The sequence below is a fragment of the Lepidochelys kempii genome, chromosome 8 (genome assembly GCF_965140285.1).
Source record: "Lepidochelys kempii isolate rLepKem1 chromosome 8, rLepKem1.hap1, whole genome shotgun sequence".
Taxonomy (NCBI): domain Eukaryota; kingdom Metazoa; phylum Chordata; order Testudines; family Cheloniidae; genus Lepidochelys; species Lepidochelys kempii.
Window position 1 is genome coordinate 46,585,064 of NC_136387.1, and position 24,256 is coordinate 46,609,319.

At 46.0% G+C, this 24,256-nt stretch overlaps 1 protein-coding gene across 2 annotated transcripts in view; it reads right to left on the reverse strand.

The window, feature by feature from the left end:
- The window catches only part of PRRX1 (paired related homeobox 1), an 82,701-nt gene that overhangs the window by 3,043 nt on the left and 55,402 nt on the right, over window positions 1-24,256 (reverse strand). Inside the window, exons 2-4 of one of the 2 annotated variants that reach the window (XM_073358197.2) lie at window positions 11,464-11,639; window positions 6,635-6,816; window positions 4,253-4,321 (exon numbers count right to left, since the gene is read on the reverse strand). In XM_073358197.2, coding sequence (XP_073214298.1) covers window positions 4,267-4,321; window positions 6,635-6,816; window positions 11,464-11,639 — 413 coding nt within the window. In that variant the 3' untranslated portion in view covers window positions 4,253-4,266. The remainder of the gene's footprint in view (window positions 1-4,252; window positions 4,322-6,634; window positions 6,817-11,463; window positions 11,640-24,256) is intronic. The other variant, XM_073358196.2, reaches the window with a different exon arrangement.

The following is a 24,256-nucleotide window of genomic DNA, read 5'->3' on the forward strand; positions in this document are numbered from 1 at the left end:
CAAACTATGTTTAACTTTAATGCTACATCTACCTTTCCAGAACAAAAGTAGAAATTACTTGTTCCCGAGAAATTCCCTGAGCAGTTTTTCAGGAACAATAGGTGTGGGTCATTCAGATAAAAGCCCGATCTGAACTGAGGAACTTGCAATGATTGCCTGATGCTGGTTTAAAGACCCCAAAGAAATAAAGTGCACTGAATGAGTGACACAATTTTAGAAAGAATCCTGAGAGTTTGATAGGCTACATTTCTCACGTGTACTGCAGACAATTGAGGAGTATCAGGAAATCAGTTCAGTTTGGGATTTTGTCAAGGCTATTCCCAGTTTTCTGTGATTTTTAGCTGTATCTAAATATCATAATGTAATTTATGCTAATAGGCTGGCATACACCCCTGCACAAAAGGCCATACACCACACACGTCCTTAAAATACATTTTGTATGAGACTCAAGTCGTATCTGGGCGAGGGGGTGGGCGAAAACCTGGGGGTGGGCGGTGTTGGGGGGCCTAACACCCCTGCAATAGAAATACGCTGGGAGTTCTGCTCCCATGTAAACTTGTGCACAGCTGGGGGAGTGATGAAGGGGACCTGGAGAAGCCGGAGTGGCACCCAGGACTGGGCTGGGGAGCAGAGAGTGGGACCTGGAGGGTCTGGAATGGGCCCGGGAGCAGGTAGGATCCCCCAGGATCCTCCTTCCCAGCCTAGAGCCAGCTCCCGTTCCCTCCTGCCCCAGGCTGAGTCTCAATATCTCCCCTTTCTCTCTCCTACCCTTCTACCCTGCACCCCAGCCTGCCTGGTCCTTGTGCTGGCCCTCTGCCCAGAGGTGAATGTCATCCTCAGAGTTTTGAAAGCCCTCTAATGTATGGAAACCTATTTTCATTATACTGGTGTAGAGCACTCAGCACAACAGGGCCCAGATCTTTTACTGGGGCCTGGAGGAACTCCCACGATACAGATAGTGAATAATAATTACACTACCCAGAATCCCAAACAGGAAGAGTCTGCTTGGAGAGTGGAAAAATACTGTAGTGTTTAGTAGCACAACTCAAGGTTTCTGTTTTTCATTCAGTTAAAAATCCCAGCAACCTCATCTGCACGACTATACCACAGATCTGGCTAAATTTCATCTCCCCTCACCAGCAAATGGGTAGACATAAATCCATAATAGGTGCCCAGTTCAATGGGATTTGGGCATCTAATTCCTTTAAACTCCTTTTCCCAAGCTCCATCTACACAGCAGAGGCACAGCAACGGTGCTACAGCAGTGCCACTGGACCGTAGATGCTTCCTACATCAACAGAAGGGGTTTTCCCATTGATGTCGATAATCCACCTCTCTGAGATGTGGATTGACAGAAGAGTTCTACCAGCAGCTTTGCTGCACTTACTGTGTGGGTTGGGGGCCATGAAATTGTTCTCAGCCCTGAACGATGTAGCTCGTTTGACATAAGTTTTAGGTGTAGGCCAGGCCTCAGTCTTTTTGTTACAGTGGCTCCTGATAGAGGCTGGTTTGGCTTCAGTGCTAACCATCCTGCCTGCACCATGAGTTATAATAACCAGGTGGTCAAAGGTCTCTCAACAATAACTTAGGATAGGGGAATTGGAGGAGAGACTAAATTTTCCACTCTCAACACGTTCTACCTCAACAGCAGTCGTCATACAAAAGAACAAACACCTGTCAGGGATTGACTAGGTATACTTGGTCTTGACTCAGCATAGGGGTCTGGACTAGATGACCTCTCATGGTCCCTTCCAGCGATACATTTCTATGATTCTGTGCAATGCAGCATAGAGCTGTGCGAATAAAACAATTGTCAGTTTACCGGCAAGTCAAAAAAAAATAATTAAAATAATCATTTCGAGTCTACCCAGAACATTTTTCAAAATTTTCAGAGAATTGAAAAGTAAAAGAAAAAAAAAGTTTCCTTCAACCCGAAATGTTTCATTTCGGTTTCAAGCATTTTCAATTGTTTTTTTCATTAAATGAAAAGACATTTTGAGGCAAAAAAGTTGTTTCAAGCTAAAAAAAACATCGATTTTGAGGGGAATATTTTGTTAGGGTTTTTCGCAAAATATTTTGATGTTGCCAAATCTGCATTCTTCACTGAAAAAAAGATTCTGCTGAAATTCACCAGCTCTAATGCTACAGGCCTCTACAACGTTCCCAGACACAACAGCTAACAACAGCGTCCTTGCAGCATCTTCGGCCATTATTGGAGAATACTAGGGGAGTCATGGAAAGGGGTTATTATACAACTTGGGAGCCTGGAGCTGGATCTCTCTTTCACTTACTTACATTGTACTATAGCGACCCCAGCCCAGTGAACTACTCCATAGTCTGCTTCATAGTTTGTGTGATTCTATTCCAGTGCATTTCTTAATCAACTCCAGAATATGTCTAGCAACTGACTGAATTTTGAGGGGTGCAGAGAACAGAGTACACACAGGAGAGCAATTGGCCTATAAAAGATCAATAGCTGAATACCCCCACTGCTGTCTTCTTTTGGTTCCAACATAGGGGTGTTACATTTAACTCCCACCAACACTAAGAAGCTTTGTTTGCATACATTGTAAGACGGTGCAAAGAGGCCAGGATACAGGATTTGAAGCAAATACCTCCTTACTTCTAATTTTGACTCTGCTACTGTGTTTCTATGAGGCCTTGGCCAAGTCACTTGCTTTCAGTGGAATTTAGGGGCCAAAATACTTTTGAGGATCTGGGCCTTAATCTCTCTGCTTCACTTTGCCCATCTTCTAAATGGGAATAATACATCCCGAGCTAACAGGGGTGCTGTGAGACGTGGTGAGCTAATGGTTGCAAAGCACCTCAAAGATCAGCGGTATGTGGTTTGGTTAAGCACAATGAAATGTATAAGCTCCTGGGTCTTGCCTTTCTCAATTATAGGGATGGCACAAGAGTTGACAGCAGCCCATTAACTTATTTTTCAGACTAGGATAGCAACAAGGGTGTATAAAACTCACTCAGGTGTTTCCAAGACCCACTGAAGTCATTGCACAAATGCATCTTTCCTGTGTCTCCCAATAGCAAGGCAGATCTGGCAGAGATGCTGGGGGGGGGGGGGGGGCTAGGTGACAAGAGTTTTTCCCTCCCCCCCAGAAGCAAGCCCCCTGTAGACCTTCTTGTGATCACCCCAGCCTCTATCTTTCGGCTCTGCTGCTGGTAAAGGGCAGGGACGGTGTGGAAAGAAAGCATTAGCACGGGAAAGCAAAGGCAGAGCCATTTATTTCCCAGCCACCTACCTCAGGCAAAGCAGATCATCTCTGTGGATCTCCTGCCTTTGCTCGCCTGACATCTGCCCATGGCCACTGCCTGCAGGTGTGAGCAGCAGAGACCACGAGTTTCCCCTGCTCTGCCATCCTGCCTTGGGCCTGCACTCCCCCCAGCAGAGCTCTCGTGCCTGCAGAAGGGATGGCCCCAGAGCACAGAGGGGTGTGCTAACTAAGACACCTGGGCTTCAGTAGCCCAAGTAGCCCACAGAGGAGTTTGTCACTGGGGGCACGGAGAAGGGGAGGATCAGTGATCGGGGGGGTGGAGGGGGCGTTGGAACAGGGCTGCTTGTTTTTGAAAGATGAACTTGGGAGCCCAACTCTCCATGTCACAGCAAACTAGGGGGTCGCAACAGGAAGCTGGAGGATGTAGGTGTGTGCTGGGAATGGATGCTGACAGAGCCGGATCCCAAAATCACTGAGCCCTCTGCAGGCCACACGCTTGCCATGTATTTCTGGGCCAGCCATAAGACTTTGTGTACAAACTGCATCCCTGAAGGGGAGAGGGCAGCCCTATGAACTGTGTTACCCTGAAAGGGAAGGGGTAGCCCTATCAACTGTAATGTGGTGGGAGGGGGAACCACTATGAGCTTGACTCAGGGCAGGGGAACCCTTATAAATGGCCTGGAAGGGACAGAACACCCCTAAACACTGTGACCTGGATTGGGCAGCGCACCCATCCACACGGACCTGGACTAGCATGGGGCACCCCTCTAAACACTGCATCTGGCCTAGGCCCACCCACCTAATCCGTGAGTCTGTCAGTTTCTTCCTGCTGCCGTCCCTTCTGTGCTCACTGCCCAGGGCCTGGCGTGGCTCGCGTTCGAGCCCACTTCAGTCCCTGCTCTCCACAGCAGCCCAGACCAGCCTAGCCAGCTGGCAGTCTCCTCCTTGCCTTTCCAGTGACCATGCTGCCTCCACCCCATACAGCCCATACAGAATGCCCCCTGCCCCCTGGAAGTTACCTTTGCAGTGTCTTCTAGAATCCGTTATGAAGCCCCTCGTGTAAACAACATCTTGGGAGGGACGAGGATCTATTTTTAAAAGTGTGAGAGGTAGAAATGAGCCACGCGAGTTCAGCAGGTCCCTGGTACTGTGACCATAACAGCCATAGGGGGTGGGAAGGGAGCGGACATCTGCACTCATCTCTCCTGGACCATCTCACCACCCCACTCCTCCCCAGCAAGCAACACTGCGGGCAAAGCCCCCAGGCTGGGATGCATGCTGGGAGCTAACCCCCATGGGAAGGGGCTTTGCCAGCCAGGCAGGTAAAAAACAGAGGGCAAGTCTGGCCCCAGTGTACAGGGCAAAAAAGTGGGTTCATTGAGATCATCTAGTGTCACGACCACACTCCTTGTCTGTACAGAGAGGGGGCGTCCTCAACCCCTCTTTATTCTGTGAGGTGGCAGTGTGGACATGGTTGAGGACCACTGAGCGAAGGTACCAATAGACAGGAGATGCCACATGGCGAGTGATTGTTTGTTGCATGAGTGCTGTGAGAAATAGGCCCGACTGACTTTGGACAGCAGAGACCTTTGATTGGGTACTTTTCTCTAAGGCCAGCACAGGGGGATGTGGCTTAGCTGGGCTGACATTGGGCTGTATCAGGAGGGAACAACAGCCAAAGGCCTCGAGCCTTTCATTTAAATTCAAGCCACAGTGCTAAAAACATCCTCCAGCCACCTATCCCTCCCCACAAGCCAGCACAAGCTGAGTTCTCTCCTTCCCCCAGAGAGCAGGCCCCAGCTGGCTAGGGACTGCCCAGAGAAGAGAGGTGAGGGCTGTGAATTGTATGAAGTGCAAATGCTAAGGAGATTTTTCCCCTTCTGATTTTACGCTGGCAGCATCTCTCATGGCCCAGTAACTCCCAAAACATGATATCAGGCCAGCTCCCACTCCTGGAGGGGAAAGCACACCCCTCCTCCTTTTAGCAACCGTATTTATCACTTCCTCCCTCTACCGCTCCAGAAAGCTCCCTCTGCTTCGCGGTTCAGCGGAGAGGGAAGCCAGGCCCCTGTTTTGCTACCCTGTTTGTATATTTCCAATACTGGCAAGTCACCTACAGTGTGAGTGGGAGCAACCAGACCTACCAGAGCAACAACGCCAGTGCCAGGAAAAACACTTTCCATGGCAGCAATGAACCTCGCCTGCTCACGTTTTTCCCTTGGCTGAGTCTTGTCCTTGTTAAAAATAAAAGACCTGAGACTTTTAGAGCTTGTCAGCTTGCAAGCCCCAGAACTGAGCAAGTTCAGGCTGGTGCTCTGGGGCCCAACAGCTGAGTCTTGTTGTCTCCTTACCCAGCCCTGTCCCTGTGCCCTAAAGCTGACCAGACAATGCTGGTTCAACCCAGATGAGCCTATTGCTAGACCATGGCACAGGAAGTTCCCAGAACTTTCCCAACCTGTCTAGAGATGGAAGAGTCACGTCAGTTGTTGGCCTCTCTGCTGGGACTGCCAACAAGTTGATGCCTGTGCACTAGGAACGAGGAAGAGGAATCACTCACTAATCTCATATTTGCCACCAGAAGACAGCTTCTTTCAGAGGCTGGTGGCACCCACACCTGCGTTCAAACAAGCATCCCCTAGAGGAAAGATACGGAATTCCCTCTCTGCTCCTGTCAGCCACCCCAGGGCCCAGTGGTTCTAGTTTTTTAACAACAAAAATGGCCAGCTCCTTAAAAGTGCTCAACAAAGGCTACCATTGTATCAGCGTTCCCTTACCAACATGGGTGTTGTTTTGGCGACCCCACTTAATCTAGATGCTGTATTTCAAATGAAGCAAACCAGAAATTAGTCACGTTAAATTCGATTCTTTATTTAAGCAAGCTCACAAAATGTAATGGCTCCGCCTTTCCCTTCTCCCTCCATTCTTTCTTTAAGCTGTCTGAACTGCGTAAAGGGGCCACAAAGGGAGAAGAAACAGCCCCCTAGAGAATCTCCTGTTGCAAGGGGGTTCCTTGCCTGGCACAAGGCTGACATAAATGTTCTATGCTGGCCCCACTTGCAGCCCCAGTCATAGGGGGTGTGTTGAGGATGGACCAGGGGCAGGAGAGGTTTGGCCAGAATGCTGTGTGCTCCAGCTGTGCAATGCCTATAGCAGTGCAAATTAGAGCAGTGCTGGGGTTGCTCTAAATTGTGCCAGGAAGCCTCCCAGGTCAGAATTAGGGAGGCACAAAGGTGGCTTAAAGCCTGTGTGTGGGAAAGGAGCAACAGGAAATCCGTCCCAAGATGTGGCTCTCACAGGGTGCTCCCGGTGAGCGTCACTGTCAGATGAAGAAGGAGCTCTGAAGGTGGTGGCTGGACAAGGCCAGAGGAGGCTGATCACCTAGAGATGGGATATGCATTCACCTGTAAGGCGAGGCTGTTCCCCAGGAGAGATAGTCAGTGGGTCTTGGAGCTGGGCGAGGTACTATTGGCTGCTCCACCGCAGTCACGTCCCCTGAATAGGATTTGAGAAGGGAGGCGTTCTTGTTGGCCAGCATGGCTCTCTCGTTCCTGCGGAACTTTGCTCTTCGGTTCTGAAACCATACCTAGGAGGAGGGGGAAAGACAGACAGGCCAGAGATTATAACCTGCTCCACTGATGCTCTGCTTCTCTCCCTGCATTATCAGATACTTGGTGGCCCAGGCACCCTAGTTTGATGGTGGCCTGGAGAGCCAGAACCCCATTGTGAGGAAAGGACCAGCAGTGGACGGGTGTAATGTGTTTGCAGGAGGAGCTTCCATTATGCCTGAGCAGCTAATCATCTTCCCTACCCGAGGTGAAGCGGCAGCATGTGGGAGGTCAAGCTGGGACCCACAGGGGTGATGCTCATGAGCTGGACCTCTCCTGCTTCTGGATATTCCAGGACCCAGGATGATGCTGGTGGCTTCATGTCTCCACCCCAGTGCCTGAGCACCAAGGATCCTCTCAGTGAAGATGCAGATGTCCTATCTGGTCTTTAAGATCACTGCTGCTCTGGGACGGGCTGCTGGCTGCTTGAACCTCATTCCTGAATGACAGGGATTCTTGAGAAGCTGCTGCTGGTCCATTGCCCTGAGCTGTAGAAACGGCTGCTTTTATGTTAGGATTTGCCCTGCTGTCTGAATGCGTGGTGATCCCTTTCCCTGATTATGCCTGGCACTCATGCCCTGCCCTAAAATACAACACACATACCTTTGCTGCTAGCCCGTGAATACGCACACATAAGTTTTCACACACACAAACACTCACGCACGTGTGCACAAGTTATTCGGCTCAGTACAGGGGTACTACGTGAATTTGAATGGCCTGTGTGGTGCAGGACATCAGACTAGACGATCTAACAGTCCCTTCTGGCTTTAATCTCTCTGAATCCATCAATGAACAAACATACGCACATGCACATAGGTGTTCTCTCTCTCACACAGGCATGCACGCACACACCCACAAGCTCTTTCCCTTCAGTCCAAGAAACCATCAGAATTTAAAAGGCTGATTTCATTCATTCTCTGACCCATCCCACTCTTGTGCTCTCAAACTCAAACTGCTCAAGGGCTTTACTCTCACCCTCTGCACATCTTGGGGAAACCCCGCTCAGCTGAACTAGCAAAATGTAAGAACAAGAGAGAGTCTATGCTGTTATAACTCTGGTGATAACCGATGTGAACAGAGGTTTGGGAGGTGGACTGTATCCTGCAATGTCACTCTAGGCCTGGATGCTCACTGGGCAGTGGGTTCATCTGTTCTGGTTAAATAAATCTAACTCAAACCTTCATCAGAACCTCTGGTGGAACCCAAGTCTCCTGACACTTGGATAAGGCTGTAAGCAATTTGTTTCCTTGTAACTTTCAGTTTCATACAGCTCTGTGTTTCTGGGCTCTGGCAAGGATCGAGAAAGGTCAAGAACAGCTAGCCAAAAACTCAAAAGGTAATAACAAAATGTTTTTTAAGTACATCAGAAGTAGGAAGCCTGCTAAACAACCAGTGAGGCCCCTGGACGATTGAGATACAAAAGGAGCACTTAAAGACAATAAAGTCTTCACAGAGAAACTAAATGAATTCTTTGCTTCAGTCTTCACGGTTGAGAATGTTAGGGAGATTCCCAAACCTGAGCTGTCTTTTGTAGGTGACAAATCTGAGGAATTGTCACAGATTGAAGTGTCACTAGAGGAAGTTTTGGAAGTAAATGAGAAACTTAACAGTAACCAGTCACCGGGACCAGATGGCATTCACCCAAGAGTTCTCAAAGAACTCAAAAGTGAAATTGCGGAACTATTAACGATGGTTTGTAACCTGGCCTTTAAATCAGCTACTGTACCCAATGACTGGAAGATAGCTAATGTAACGCCAATATTTAAGAAGGGCTCTAGAGGTGATCCTAGCAATTACAGACCGGTAAGTCTAACATCAGTACTGGGCAAATTAGTTGAAACAATAGTAAAGAATAAAATTGTCAGACACATAGAAGAACATAAATTGTTGCGCAAAAGTCAACATGGCTTCTGTAAAGGGAGATCATGTCTTACTGATCTATTAGAGTTCATTGAAGGGGTCAACAAACATGTGGACAAGGGGGATCCAGTGGACATAGTGTACTTAGATTTCCAGAAAGCCTTTGACAAGGTCCCTAACAAAAGGCTCTTACATAAATTAAGTTGTCATGGGATAAGAGGGAAGATCCTTTCATGGATTGAGAACTAGTTAAAAGAATAAAGGGTAGGAATAAATGGTAAATTTTGAGAATGGAGAGGGGTAACTAGTGGTGCTCCCCAAGGGTCAGTCCTAGGACCAATCCTATTCAACTTATTCATAAATGATCTGGAAAAAGGGTAAACAGTGAGGTGGCAAAGTTTGCAGATGATACTGAACAGCTCAAGATAGTTAAGACCAAGAACTTCAAAAAGATCTCACCAAACTAAGTGATTGGGCAACAAAATGGCAAATGAAATTTAATGTGGATAAATGTAAAGTAATGCACATTGGAAAAAATAACCCCAACTATACATACAATATGATGGGGGGCTAATTTAGCTACAACTAATCAGGAGAAAGATCTTGGAGTCATCATGGAAAGTTCTCTGAAGATGTCCATGCAGTGTGCAGTGGCAGTCAAAAAAGCAAACTGGATGTTAGGAATTATTAAAAAAGGGATAGAGAATAAGACGGAGAATATCTTATTGCCCTCATATAAATCCATGGTACGCCCACATCTTGAATACTGTGTACAAATGTGGTCTCTTCATCTCAAAAAAGATATACTGGCATTAGAAAAGGTTCAGAAAAGGGGAACTAAAATGATTAGGGGTTCGGAACAGGTCCCATATGAGAAGAAATTAAAGAGGCTAGGACTTTTCAGCTTAGAAAAGAGGAGACTAAGGGGGGACATGATAGAGGTATATAAAATCATGAGTGGTGTGGAGAAAGTGAATAAGGAAAAGTTATTTACTTGTTCCCATAATATAAGAACTAGGGGCCACCAAATGAAATTAATGGGCAGCAGGTTTAAAACAAATAAAAGGAAGTTCTTCTTCACTCTGCGTACTGTCAACCTGTGGAACTCCTTGCCTGAGGAAGTTGTGAAGGCTAGGACTATAACAGGATTTAAAAGAGAACTGGATAAATTCATGGAGGTTAAGTCCATTAATGGCTATTAGCCAGGATGGGTAAGGAATGGTGTCCCTAGCCTCTGTTTGTCAGAGGGTGGAGATGGATGGCAGGAAAGAGATCACTTGATCCTTACCTGTTAGGTTCACTCCTTTTGGGGCACCTGGCATTGGCCACTGTAGGTAGACAGGATACTGGGCTGAATGGACCTTTGGTCTGACCCAGTATGGCCATTCTTATGTTCTTATGTCACTCACAGGGTGTTTCCAGCCTGAGCAGAAGCAGAAAGCCTTGGCAACCCCATGAAGAACCCTATCCTCTTGTGATTCCCTACCCAATCTTGAAATCTCTTGAGGTTCAGAACAAGTCAAGGGGATCTTTAGCTCTAATATGGACCATTCGTGGCAGTCTGGTGGTGTGATGAGACTCCCTGAGTGCACAAAGCTGGGATAACCAGCTCTCTCTGCTTCCCTCTCCCCAGGATCTCTAAGCAATGGTACATGGTTAGAGTGATGCTGCACTCCATCAACTCCCATCCAACATAATAGCCCCTTGGGGCCTGTTACTGCTGCCACAAGTCCTGAGGCTGCTTCAGCTTGCACAGGGGCACAAGGGGGGTTCAAACCCACGTTTGCTTGCCATACTGGGTCTACATGGAGTGCAGCTTAGCCAGACCAGAAAGCTAAAGCCAAGATGCACAACCGAACTTTGGGATCTCAGCTGAACATCTCAACCTTTTGAGGTTTCCCTCATCATGATCCAGAACCTCTTCTCTACCCCCAAAAGTAGCATAGCTTTGCCACTATAATTAAATATTGGGTGTAATGCCTCCATAGGAAGTTCAGTCTACAGTGTATAACCCACACAGCTCACTTTGGAGAAGGCTTCTTGACTTGGCATTTTTGCCTGTGTCGTCAATCTGATTACAAAAATGGACACCACTTCCAAGCCCCTGCTGAGTTGTCTCTGATTGCCAAAGCAGATTTGCACTTGCGTTTCTTTCCTGACACATTCCTACAGAACTTAGCAAATTCTCTCCCTGCTATAGAATTCCATTATCTGGCTGAAAAATTCTACAGAAAGGATCCTATTCTCTATTCAATTCTTTGGATTTTTCAGATATATTTGGGGCAGGGACTGAGGATGAAATTTTCAAGAGTACCTAAGTGGCATAGGAGCTCCCATTTTCAAAAGTAACACGCACCCAGGATCCTAAGTCCCATTGACTTTCAGTGAGACTTTTGAAAATAGGCTTCTAAGTCACTTCTGAAAATTGTGGCCCTTGTCTTTGTATGGATTTGTACAACACCTAATGCTATGGGGCCTCGATCCCAATCTGGGGCTCCAGGGCTCTACTGCAATAAAATTATTGTTATTGTCCTGTTTGATTTCTATAAAACCCTAATGTTTCACTCTATTCAATATGATAGAGCTTTTCAGAAGGATCTCTATGGCATTTATATGTTTGAGAGCTTTACTGACAGTAAGGCCCATGTTCTTTAACAATCCTCTATCTCTGCAGCCATCGTGCTGGCTGGGTGAAGGCTAAAGCCATGGCTTGCTGACAGTACCTGGATGAGATGGGTGGAAGATTGACTTCTGGCATTACTTACCTGAACTCTGGCTTCAGTGAGGTTGACTCTGCGTGCGAGGTCTTCTCGTACAAAGGCATCAGGGTAATGTGTCCTCTCAAAGACTCTCTCCAGCGCCTGGAGCTGGCTGCTGTTGAAGGTGGTCCTGTTTCTTCTCTGCTTTCTTTTCTTCTTCTCTTCCGAGTTCAGCTGATCATCTAGAATGGGAGAGAATCAGACAGGTGAAGTGCTGGAACTAGATTACTAGTGTTTCTGAAGCATCAACAATTACCTTTAAAAAAAAAATTTAGATCTCTGCATCATTAATTTAGATCTCTGCATCATTTGGATGAGAGATAAAAAACAAGATCCTGGCCACTTGGATCAAAGTTGAGACACACATTTTTCATAGATTCATATAAATGAATATATTTGGATGCCAGAATAAATCATCCTTATCATCTAGTCTGACTGCCCCTGGAACACTGGCCAGAGAACTTCCCCCAGTGATTCTTGTATCAAAACCCATAACTTCTGGCTGAGCTAGAACAGACCTTTTAAAAGAGATTAAACATCAATTTTGGAAGTCTGGGCCTATGGCTTCATGTCCCTTTCTTCACCAATTGGTCCTGGGACTGGGACTTTTCAGCTTGGAAAAGAGATGGCTAATGGGAGATATGACTGAGGTCTATAAAATCATGACTGGTGTAGAGAAAGTAGATAAGGAAGTGTTGTTTACTCCTTCTCATAATACAAGAACTAGGGGTCACCAAATGAAATTAATAGGCAGCTGGTTTAAAACAAACAAAAGGAAGTATTTCTTCACACAGTGCACAGTCAACCTGTGGACTTCCTTGGCAGAGGATGTTGTGAAGGCCAAGACCATAATAGGGTTAAAAAAAGAACTAAATAAGTTCATGGAGGACAGGTCCATCAATGGCTATTAGCCAGGAATGGCAGGAATGGTGTCCCTAATCTCTGTTTGCCAGAATCTGGGAATGAACGACGGGGAATGGATCACTTGATGATTACCTGTTCTGTTCATTCCCTCTGGGGCACCTGGCATTGGCTGCTGTCGGAAAACAGGATACCGAGCTAGATGGACCTTTGGTCTGACCTAGTAGGGTCATTCTTATGTTCTTTCTTGAAGCTGTCTTTCTAATACAAATGTTTCCCTCTGTTCCACATTGCAGAGGGTAGCAAACCGACAAAAATCTTCCAAAGTTTGGATAGGAAACATGTGGAGGGAAGTGAAGACTAGACTGAATGCTTCCCTCTGCCCAATGCTGGTAGAAGCCCTTCTGTGCAGACAACTTAATGCAGACATAGGGTCAGAGCTTCATCTAGTATACACTGGCATAGCTCCACTGAAGTCAATGGACCAGATCCCCATCTGGTGTAAATCAGCAAATCTCCACTGAAATCAATTTTAGGAAAAGAAAATAGGAACTCTGGACCTATTCAGCTTGGGGAGCTCACCATCAGTGTGTAGGGCCCTTGATGTGGAGAAATTACGCTGCTAGAGTAGATGTCGAAGGTCCATCAGGTCTGGGCTGGGATTCCTCAAACCCTTCAAACTCTACTGGATTTAGAAGGCCATCCTCCTTGCTTCTTCTACTCTAACATTAATTCATCTTTCCGCCCCATTAGACTATGATCAAGGGACTTTTCTGTGAAGGTAGGGCAGCCTTGGGATGAAGGCACTGGCATAGCATTTAGGAGACCTGATCTGCCATGGATTTTCTCTGTGACTTTGGGCAAGCCCACTTTACATCTGAGGCCTGCAGAGATTAAGTAGGGATAACATCTCCTTCCTCCCACCTTCTCCCTGTCTGTTCATTTACAGAGTGAGCTCTTTGAGTCAGGAATTGTCTCTTACTGTGTGTTTGTACAGTGACTAACATAATTGAGCTCTCATCTCAGTTGGGACTGCTAGAAGCTATCCTAATACACGTTATTATTGGATGGTTTTTGTATTTGGTTTTTCTCTTGGCACATTTTTTGTGATGAAGAAGATAATGTTGTTCTCCATCACTAGCTGTTGCGGTCAATGCATGCTTCTGAGGTCTCCCTAATTTCCAGCTGCTTTGCTTTTTTGCAGCTGAAATTCTTTGACTGGCTACCTTCTTCTGCTCCAAAACTTTGCCAGTGAGACCTACCATAAGTAGCGACTGCTGCATATTCCCCCTCCTCCATCCCTTTACCACCAGAGGTGATTGGTTCACATGGCTGAGCAAAGGACCAGCTGTTCTAGTACCACTCATTTCAAGTACCTACCCTGTTGCGCTGAAGCCAGAGCCAAGTATTGAACTGAGGATTTAGAACCACCAAGATAAAAACCATGCCCACTGCATTAATAGGGAAATGCAAAGACAATCCTATTCCCATGTGCACAGATGTGCCAGGATACTGAACGAACAGCACAGTGGTCAGATACAATGGTAATCGATCCGCTTACCCATTGTCCTGCCATGACGCAGCTAGTTATGGGTATGCCCAACCTCTGCTGTTTTGTGATAGTGACCTGGATCTGGATGAAAAATTCACCACCAAATTATTTATTGATTTAGCCCCTTGCTGCGAATGGTCCACAGACAGGTGGCGATTTTTACGTATTTGTTTGCTCGTCAGCACTGCTTGGTTCACGCTCAGAGCTCATCCATTTCAGCTTAGGCCTTATTCACAAGTGTCTGCTGCCAGTATGCATTGTTCCCGAGTCACTGGTTGCCCTACATGATTAGTCACCTAACTCACATAGAATCATAGAATCATAGAATATCAGGGTTGGAAGGGACCCCAGAAGGTCATCTAGTCCAACCCCCTGCTTGAAGCAGGACCAATTCCCAGTTAAATCATCCCAGCCAGGGCTTTGTCAAGCCTGACCTTAAAAACCTCTAAGGAAGGAGATTCTACCACCTCCCTAGGTAACGCATTCCAGTGTTTCACCACCCTCTTAGTGAAAAAGTTTTTCCTAATATCCAATCTAAACCTCCCCCACTGCAACTTGAGACCATTACTCCTCGTTCTGTCATCTGCTACCATTGAGAACAGTCTAGAGCCATCCTCTTTGGAACCCCCTTTCAGGTAGTTGAAAGCAGCTATCAAAGCTATCAAACATGGTTGGTTGGGTTTCCATTTTCTGCAGTTTGGAAGAACTATACTTTATAAACAGGAAGACTACTCGAAGAACTCATTGATTGGTTGCTTCTCTCAAGAAAGCACCGGAAGATCATTTTCGGGGAGAGAAAGAGGAAGAGAGTGTGCTAGCAGGAACTCAGCAGGGGCTGGGAGTTTTTCAATTTTTCTTTCTCCTCTTCTGCAAAGGAAAAACCATTGCATTTGCCTGTGTGCCTGAGCCTTGGGTTTTTAACAAGCTAGATTCCTTCGTGATTGACAGAGAAGACAGATTTATTTGCTGGCTAGGAGGCCCAATATTCAGCGTTCTCTTGTCATAGTCAAGAAAAAGCAATTGAATGTATCCGTATTTGCTCAGTCCCAGCTGCAAAGGTTACAGAAAAATCCTTGTCTGGGTCATTTAATTGCCTTTATGCCAGGGCTCTGGCTGGGGGTAGGGAGGGGAAATTCACTGTGCATGTCCCTATTCCCTATATAACGTCACACACTATTTCACAAATCTGAAGCAGGCAATGACTTCCACTGGTCTTCATTTTGTGTTGCACAGTCGTTCACTAATGGCTCATCACGGTCATGAAGCACAGAGCTACTGCAAAATGTGCTTCACATGCCCCATTTGCTTGTGGTGAGTGTATTCGTGACAGGTCTCTCCCCTGGCTCCAAGGAGCACTGCCGTCATCCTGCATTAAGTGCTGTGCATCTATTGATTTTCCCACGTTTGGCCGTTCGGGAGCACGCTCACTGCCAGTCTTCAACAATTTAGCGTGCTCCCATTGGCATAAGCTGCACTGAACTAGCTTGCTGCTCCGTTTGATTCGTTGCCTCAGTGCAAGCAGCCAAACCTAGGAGTTGCTGTATTCTCCCCCTTCCCAACCACCACACTATTTCCTATATCTGCCATGAGCACGGATTGAAGGTACTGATCTCCATTTTCTGTCATACATCAACTGCTCGCTGCAACCATTAACTGCATGGACAGGCAGTAGTTGTGAGCAGTGGGGTCACCAGTCTATATTGCATATGATTGATTGCTAGGCCTCTGGCTCAGGGGCAGGATGGATTTAGATCTGTAACTCCTACACTTGCTCTAAATAGGAAGGATGGGCTAGTAGAAAGGGCACTGGGTTAGGTTGCAGAAGATCTGCCATCAGCTACAGACTTCATGGGTGACCTTGGACAAGTTGCTTGACTTACCTTGTGCCTCTGTTTCCCCATCTGTAAAATGGAGTAATAATTCCCTATTTCATAAGATTGTTACAAAGCTAAATTCTAACTCTAATGGATTGATTTCTAAGGATGCCACCCAACTGGGCACAGCACAACCTTTCCAGGTGACTTTTAGAGGCAGCAACTCTCACCAGGGCAATTCTCACCAACTATAACAACTTGCACTAGGGTCCCAAGACTGCATTTTGAAGACCTCTGTGCTAAGATAATTGGATCGTGACTTTTGTGTTCTGGACAAAAGTCCATCATATACTACAGTAAGGCCACCAACCTTACATTCACTTTTGACCCTAGGCTGCTCATGCTCTCCATGCTGTAGGTCAAAGGCCAATGCACTGACCCATTTACCTTTCATCCCCATGGTAATATTTGTAACACCCTTGCATAACGTAACGGAACTTGCAAACCTGGATGTCTGGGTGACAGCAGATTGCTTTTCATGTACCAGCATTTCTCAAAGGGCTGTATGTACAGATGATAAGCTATGAGGAGATACAGAATATACATCAGAGATTCCAGCTATTCAACTTAAGGGGGTGGGGGAGTTCTCTGGCTGTGCTATGCAGGCCAGATGATCACAATGGTCCCTTCTGGCCTTGGAATCTATGAATGAATCTGTCTATAAAACAAAACCTTTTCTTGAGCCAGGAACAACACTGAGGACCAAAGCTTATTGGACATGTGTAGCCACCATTATCAGTGTATCTGGATTCATAAAAGAACAAGGATATCAGGGCCTGATCCAACACCAATTTAAGTGCATGGGAGTCTTTCCTTTGACTTCAGTGGAGTATGGATCAGGCCCTTAGTGTGCAAACAGTGTTTGCTATTAAGTATTTGCTATTTGGCATTGGTTATTCTCCTGTTTAAAATGGTTTCAATCATCCAATCAGGAGCAAAAACAAAACTATGGGACTTGGGTGACCCATCACACAGAGTTTATGAATAAACAGTCTTGGATTCATGCATGATCCACGGGTATTTAGTTGCTTGGTCAATAATTCAACAGATAGCGATCAAATAATGATACAATGTAATTATAAACAAATTTAGGAAAACTGTTATGGGTTCACAGGTAGTGTAGGAACAGAAAAAAGGGGTTCAATCCATAGACTAAATCCAGCCCTAGTGAGCAGAGACCAAGTAAGATCTCTTTCCCTGTCACAATCCCAGGACAGTCTGCTGTTGTTCTATGTTAGTTTTACATTGTCTACTCATATTCAGTGGATCCTTACTCACTTCAACCCCCAGATTACCCACAAAAGATAAGGAACCAAAGAAAGACATCAAAGGGGATGAAATAGAAAAATATCTAGCAAGACATTGATATGGAATGAGCTGGGGCCCAGCCAGTTTCTCTGCTACTTGAGTGTATTTTCTGCATAAACATACTAGGGGAAAAATCAACCCTTAAAAGGTTAAAAATAAGAAGAGCCATGCAAATAAAAAGTAAAGTCTGCTCTGGTCAACATCCTGCATGGTGGAAGCTCATAACAGAAAGGCTTCCCGGAGCAGAAGAGACAGCTTGAATTTTGGCCCTTCAGTTTACATGGGGTGTCTGCCTTTCCTCACCAATCACTTGAATTGTGAGCCCTTTGTTTACCTTTGCTAACATTGGAGACCACAATGCTATCGTGGCACTTAAACAAGTGCTAGAGTGAATGCAAACATCACTGGTAAAGTTGACAGGTGTCCTATAGTGAATGTCTCCAATGAGCAATTGTATCAGAGACTAGCATAGAAAGAATAGAGGTTTGCTTATTATCCCGCTCACCAGGTCCCAATGCAAACCAGTGCAAAGGCATCCTAGGCAAAGGTGAAGTTTGGTTCCTCCCATTACTCCCTGCTCCACCTTATGCAAACTAGCTCGCTCGGAAAACCATCCATCCCTTCGTTCCATCATTACTTCTTCCATAACAGCATTACTGTTCCTGCTTCGTCAGAGACCACAGAGCCCTTTAGTTCCACCAGAACCTTAGCATTTGATGCAGCAGTGTGGCAGTGTGGCTCCAGATGTCCCGCAAAACATTTAGGGAGCTAAATTTTTATATACTGGGTAGTCAAACCTTTGGCCAGCTAGGTAGGGAACTATCCAAGAGTTTGCTGGAGCAATAAGACCATGTAGAACATGGTCCGAGATGCCTTGCTCTTCTCAGTAGCTTTGTTTCTTCTGAACTGATCTTAATGAAAACACTGGGGAGTTATTTTCTCCTCTTTATCTCACTCACTGGCCTTATAATGAGGCTTACATCCACCATGCAACAGGATTGATTCTCTGCCTATTTACATTGGTTTTATGCCAGGGGAACTTCACTAATGTCAGTAGAATTGCACATGCATGAACATGGTGTCCCGGAGTAGGGAATCAGACCCATAATACCGCTCCCATATCTTCACCAAACCATAATAGTTTGACACAGCTGCTTCTTGTAATCTGTACCCTGCCCGGCTTCATATTATTCAACTCTAAGGGTGTATGTACACTGAAAAAAGAAAAAGAAAAAAAAAAACAGCAGCAGCGAGCCGCAGAGCCCAGGTCAACTGATTCAGCTCATGAGGTTCCCACTACAGCGCTAAAAGCAGCAGTGTAGACATTCCTGCTCTGGCTAGAGCCCAGGCTCTGAGAAGCCACCCCCGCACAAGATTTCAGAGCCTGGGCTCCAGCCTGAGCAGGAATGTCTACACTGCTGTTTTGAGCCCCGTTGTGTGAGCCCCGCAACCCACAGTCAGTTGACCTGGGTTCTGAGACTTGTTGCTGTGGGCTTCCCCTGCCCAGTGTAGACATATCCTGCACTGGAACTTTCAGAGGTGTCTTGGCAGTTGGGCGCCTCACTGCCATGTAATTCCAAAGGGAACTAAGGTCCTAATTCCCTTAGGTCTTTGAAAATTCCAGTCTAAAACTTTTTCTGATGTATGGTCATGTGGACAATGCCATGTCAAGTGAGCAGGTGTATTAATAACAACAATTTGCACTGACAGCATCTTCTCTCTGAGGAGCTCAAACATGCATGAATAGCTTCACAGCATCCCTGTCTGTCAGGTCAGCATCTGTTTCCATGCTGTAGGGGGGAAGGAGAGAGCGAGGAAGGGATCTGGGTCCAGCAAAGTACTGAAGCATGTGCTTAACTTTAAGCATGCAAATAGTCTCACTGAAATCAATGGGGCTTCTCATGTGATTAAAGTTAAGCATCTACTTAAGTATGTTGCTGGATTGGGACCTTAACGTTCTTAAATATAACAGACCAGATCTTCGGCTAATGTATATCAGTGTGGGCCCATTGAAGTCGAAGGAGATACATCAGCTATAACCATCTGAAGATCTGGCCCAATAGATTTAGAATAAAATAAAGCACTATGCCTCACCTCTCCCATAGTGATACTGCCTTCTTCCCTAGTGTCGCTGGGAAAGGGTGCAGTCCCAAGACAGGAAAGTTTTTATTAAGAACATGAAATCCAAAATGTGTTGTTTTTCTGAGCACCTGTTTGGGATGCTTTTTGCTGTCCATCTGGTAACAGTTACTGCGCCTGAATACCTAAAGTCCATACAATTGGGAACAAAGGGACATTCCACTTCAACTGAAATGCAGTTTTCAGATTCCAAAAGATTTACCGCTCCCATATCTTCACCTCCCCTCACTAGACAGTCAATCCCCAGACAGATTCCTTTCCAGTCTGGGAATGCCTGGATACAAACATGCCCATGATTTCCTTGTATCTGAGAGGAAGTGTTTGGAGATTAGCTTTAAACAGGAGTTTTGAATCTTTAAGCCGAGATGGAATGTGTTAGAAAAGCAAGTGTGTTTAGGAATTTTGGAGCAGTAAAGTATGGCCACACGGGGTAACAGCGGGTCATCCTGATTAGGCTACATGAAGATGAGTGGGGGAAAGAGTGGGACACAGTTTAATTAATACTTGTGCTGAGTGTAGTGTTGGCATTTCTGGTTATGCTTTTTGTGGGTTTATTTCAGCCAGTGATGGGGTTGATATACGAAGGAGGTGATACTCTACTGCCTTCCACCTTGTGTAGTCACCGAAACCTGTGCAGAGGGAGAGAACTCGGCCAGTGATGTGAGTTCTGACAGGGTAGCATTTTACACTCAGAGCACACAGTGCAAGGCAGGGGAGAATCAGTCTCATGGTAGTTGCCTTGTGGTGTTTCAGTTCCTCGGACAGTGGAAATACCGCAAGACTGGCTGCTGTGGTTTGTGGGCTCCACAGATGGTTTCTGGAGGCATTAAAAAAATCCATGAAAATTGTAAGTGCCAATACAAAGTCAGAGATTTGGCTTTTGGGGGAGGTGTCCACCTATGGCTTCCTCTGGAATCCAAATGAAGGTTTCTATTAATACAGGTTCAGCGGAGGATAAAAGGGTCAGATCAGGGAGTCTTTCCATTCACTTCAGTGGGCACTGGATTGGACCTGAAGTAAGGGCAATGCAACAGAGGCATAAACTCCACAGAGGAACCCTAGTGAAACAATAACAAATGATGGGCAACCCTCATAAGGGCTGAAGGTTCAGTGTAAGTTGTCTGTGAAGGGTCGGGTTGGGTTTTTTTCCCCAGTATGTCTGTGGGAACCAGGCAACTGTTTCCAATCAGCAGCGCTGCGGATAAGTAGTTGGGTCAATGTTCAAATAATACCACTTCACTCTTCAAGTGGAAAACCCAAGTGCCTGAGTCCTGAGCTGGACTCTTTTGTGTAGGGAGTTTGGGAAGGATTCTGAACCCCGCCCGGCTGAACCACATGTGTTGTGTGATCCCCTCCACCCCAAACTGGCCCAAGTTGTTCTGAGTTTGGCAGGCATAGCTTCACCACAACTTCATGACATTTGGATCACAACATCCACTGGGCTACATTGCTGCAAACAATCACATTGTGCTGATAGCCCAGCATGTCGTGTGCATTAAGCACCCAGAAGAGGGAGAGTTCTGAGTTTGAGCTCAGATTCTAGCTCATTGACCTTTATGACCAGAATCTGGGGTTTGCTAACTCCTAGGGATGGAGGAAGAATAAAAGGGACCCAAATCTACACATACTTCAACCTAGCATCCCTGCCACCTGAGGATCTCTCTCTCCACATACCCCAGATGGACTCTGGTCTTCTTTCCGCCTCTTAGTGCTTGATCTTCCTCCTAGAGTGGAACAGCTCAGCCCAGCACACCAAGGGGCTTGTTCTGCTATCTGTTACCCTACCTCCGATTCATTGCTCCATCTGGGACCCTACGGACTAGAGAAGTGCATTATAGGCTTTTCACTTTCCTCTGAAGAATCAATGTTTGGCCAGTCCCGGAGGCAGGATACAGAATTAAATGGTCCATTGGTCCAATGCCATAAAGTAGATTGTTTGTTCCCGTGATACCATAGTGAAGGGTCACCTTATTTCTATCTTGGTTGTCATTTCTAGACACAATGGACCTGGTTCTCTCCCACTTATAGGAGTTTTACATTAGTGTGCCTTCATTGACTTCACTGGAAATATTTCCAATTTACACCAGCATAGATGAGTGGAGAAACCATTGGTTTCTCTTAATATTCATGGGAAGATGGGTTAGCTAGAAACATGGCTGAGATTCAATTAATATAAACCCTAGTGGGGGCCTTCTTAAACTGGGTTAGCTCTTACATTGTGCTTCTCATCATAGATCTCAAAGTGCTTTACAAGGAGTGTCAGTATCATTATCCCCATTTTACAGATGGGGAAACTGAGGCACAGAGGTGACATGACCTGCCAAAGATCACCCAGCAGACCAGTGGCAGAGCTGGGAATGGAACCCAACCCAAGTCTCCTGCATGCCAGCCCAGGACTCTATCCACCAAGCCACACTACCTCTCTTAATCAGATTCAAGAGCGTCTAAGGAGGTCACAAATCAGAGCCCAAACTACATATAGACCAGTCCTAAGATGCTGAACATACTGATTTCAATGGGAGTTAGGCATTTAAGTATCTTGAAGAACTGGATCATTGGATCACTGCTTTCTCATTTCCCAAATATTTCTCAGAAAGGAATTAGCCCCTCAGGGCTCTCTTGGGGTTTCATACCTCATCTTCTGAAACATCTAGTACTGGCCACTATCAGAAACAGGATGTTGGACTAGGTAGACAGTGGGTCTGATCCAGTCTGGCAATTGCTACATTCCTGTGTGACTAGGAGCGACGATCTCAATGCTGTGGGGAGTGGATGAACAAAGGAGAAGGCCTGAAAAATGCTAAATGTGCATCCTGTCAACAGCCCCAAAAGCATCATCGCAATTTGCTTGGTTCTTACGGGCATGAAGGGAGATGCCAGTGATTCACAGCTCGCTCATTACAGATGGGATCCAAAAAATAAAAGGTCAATAAAAGGCGACTTTGTGCAGCCACTGAATGGAAAATTATGAGCAATCGTTATATTCCAGTGACTCATGTGAAGGTCACCCCTGGCCAATTCACCTCTGCCATCAATTGGCATGGAGCGTGGACATTACTCACCCCATTACGGGAAGTATCTGGACACAGATTGCTAGGCAGCTAAGCCCAGTGGTGGTTTCCCTTGACCACCAGCTTGGGTTAATTACAGGGACAGAGACTACTTAGAGGGTGTAGCCACAAAACCCCCAGTAATGTCAATGAGCGGCTAAGTCATCCCTTAGGCAGCTTTGAAAAAATCTCAACCACCCTCAGCACCTTGATTTCTATTCCCCTCCCACCACTGTCACCATTTCATTGCCTGGAACACCCTTTTCTTTTCTTCTTCATCTTTTCCTGCATTTGCTGAATAGCAGAAAAGGGTCAAAACCAGCATCTGAATGCTGCTCTCTGGTAGTTCAAACACAGGAAATGTATCATGGCTCAGACTGGTTCACATCCTCCAAGGCCCGACCCCCTTGCATGCCCATACCTATCCCAGCCTATTAAGCGCCTATCCCACGCCCGCCCCATCTCTGGACTGGACCCATGACATTCCTCCAGAGGGCGAGGGGAGAACGTTACAGGGTAGACACCTGCCCAGATCTAAACGGCAGTACAGGGCATATAGCACTTTGCTGTCCAGGTTACTCAGCACATGCTAAAAGAGAGAGGAAGGACCATCCATTGGTTAGAGCACTAGCCTAGGACTTGGCTTGAACTCCCTGTTCTGCCATAAGCTTCCTGTGTGGCCTGGGGCAGATCATGTATTCTCTATAAGCATCAGTTCCCCAGTAGAGATAATAGCAGTGCCCTGCCTTGCAGCGGTGGTGGAAGGTGCTCAGATATTGTGGCGATAGGGGCTGTATAAATACCATAGAGAGAGCCTGAGATGAGGAAATAGAAAGAGGAGAAAGAGGAGAGAGAGAAATACTATAACAGGACACAATATTTGTGTGTCAAAAGTTGCTGTTATTTAGATTGTAAGTAGAAGGATTGGCAAGCCTGGAGGTCTATCACGCAACCAACACCCCCACACTGCCACCCGGAGGCAGCTGCAACCCAGACGCTCCCTGTGAGCCACAAACCACAGAGGCTGACTGACAGTTGTCTTTAGCGACTGCTGATTGGCTCCTTGACCTTACATAAGCCCATGGGGCGTACCAGGAAGTGTCCAGGCAACAATATGGATTCCCAGCTAACTGCCATCACAACCCTGCTTCTCTGCCTTTGAACTCCCGGTACTGACCTTGGCTCTGATTTGGATCCTGATTCCTGACTGACTCCCTCAACCCCAACATTGAGATTCCGATATGTTGTACTGATCCCTGGCCCAATCCTGACTCAACCTTGGCTCCTGACTTAGACTCTGGCTTTGACCCTCAACTTGACTCCGACACCAGTTCTGATCCCTGGAATCAGTTCCTGATTCCCAAGACCTTGCCACTAGTCCTACCTGCCGTTGCCTGGGATCCTGACAATAAGCTCTTTGAGGCAGGGGTTGCCTCTGACTATATGTTTGTACAGCACCATGCACAATGGGCTCCTGTCCTCTGTAGGGTGCTCCAGCCACTGCAATTATAATAATGTCAGAAATTGAGGCAAAAGAGGAATAATTTAGACACAGCTACTGATTATTATAAACACGATAATCAAATCCACATTGAAACTAAACAGTTTGATTTAATCCAAGAAGGGAATGAGGCTTTTTCAACCCGAGACATTTAACCACAAAGCATAGGATACGCCAGGAAAGATTTTTTTCACATCAGTTGTGTAAGCTGGAAGCTCAATGACTTAATTCCAGAAAGAAAGCAAGAGCATTGAAATATATTCCCAGACCTCAAAATACTGAGTAATAACCTAATATTGAGTCTGACTCACTAGATTTGGTAGGAAAATGAATGGGGTTTGTTTAGTGGAAAATGTTGACTTTTGGTAGAAAAAAGTAAAACTGAGTTTTCTGCCAAAAGCCAACAAAAAATTCAGGTTTGGTGTTTGCCAATAGAAAAAAGCAACACTTTTTTGAGAAAAATAGATACTTGCTGTGAAAATTTTCATTTAATCAAAATCCAAATTTTCCAGAC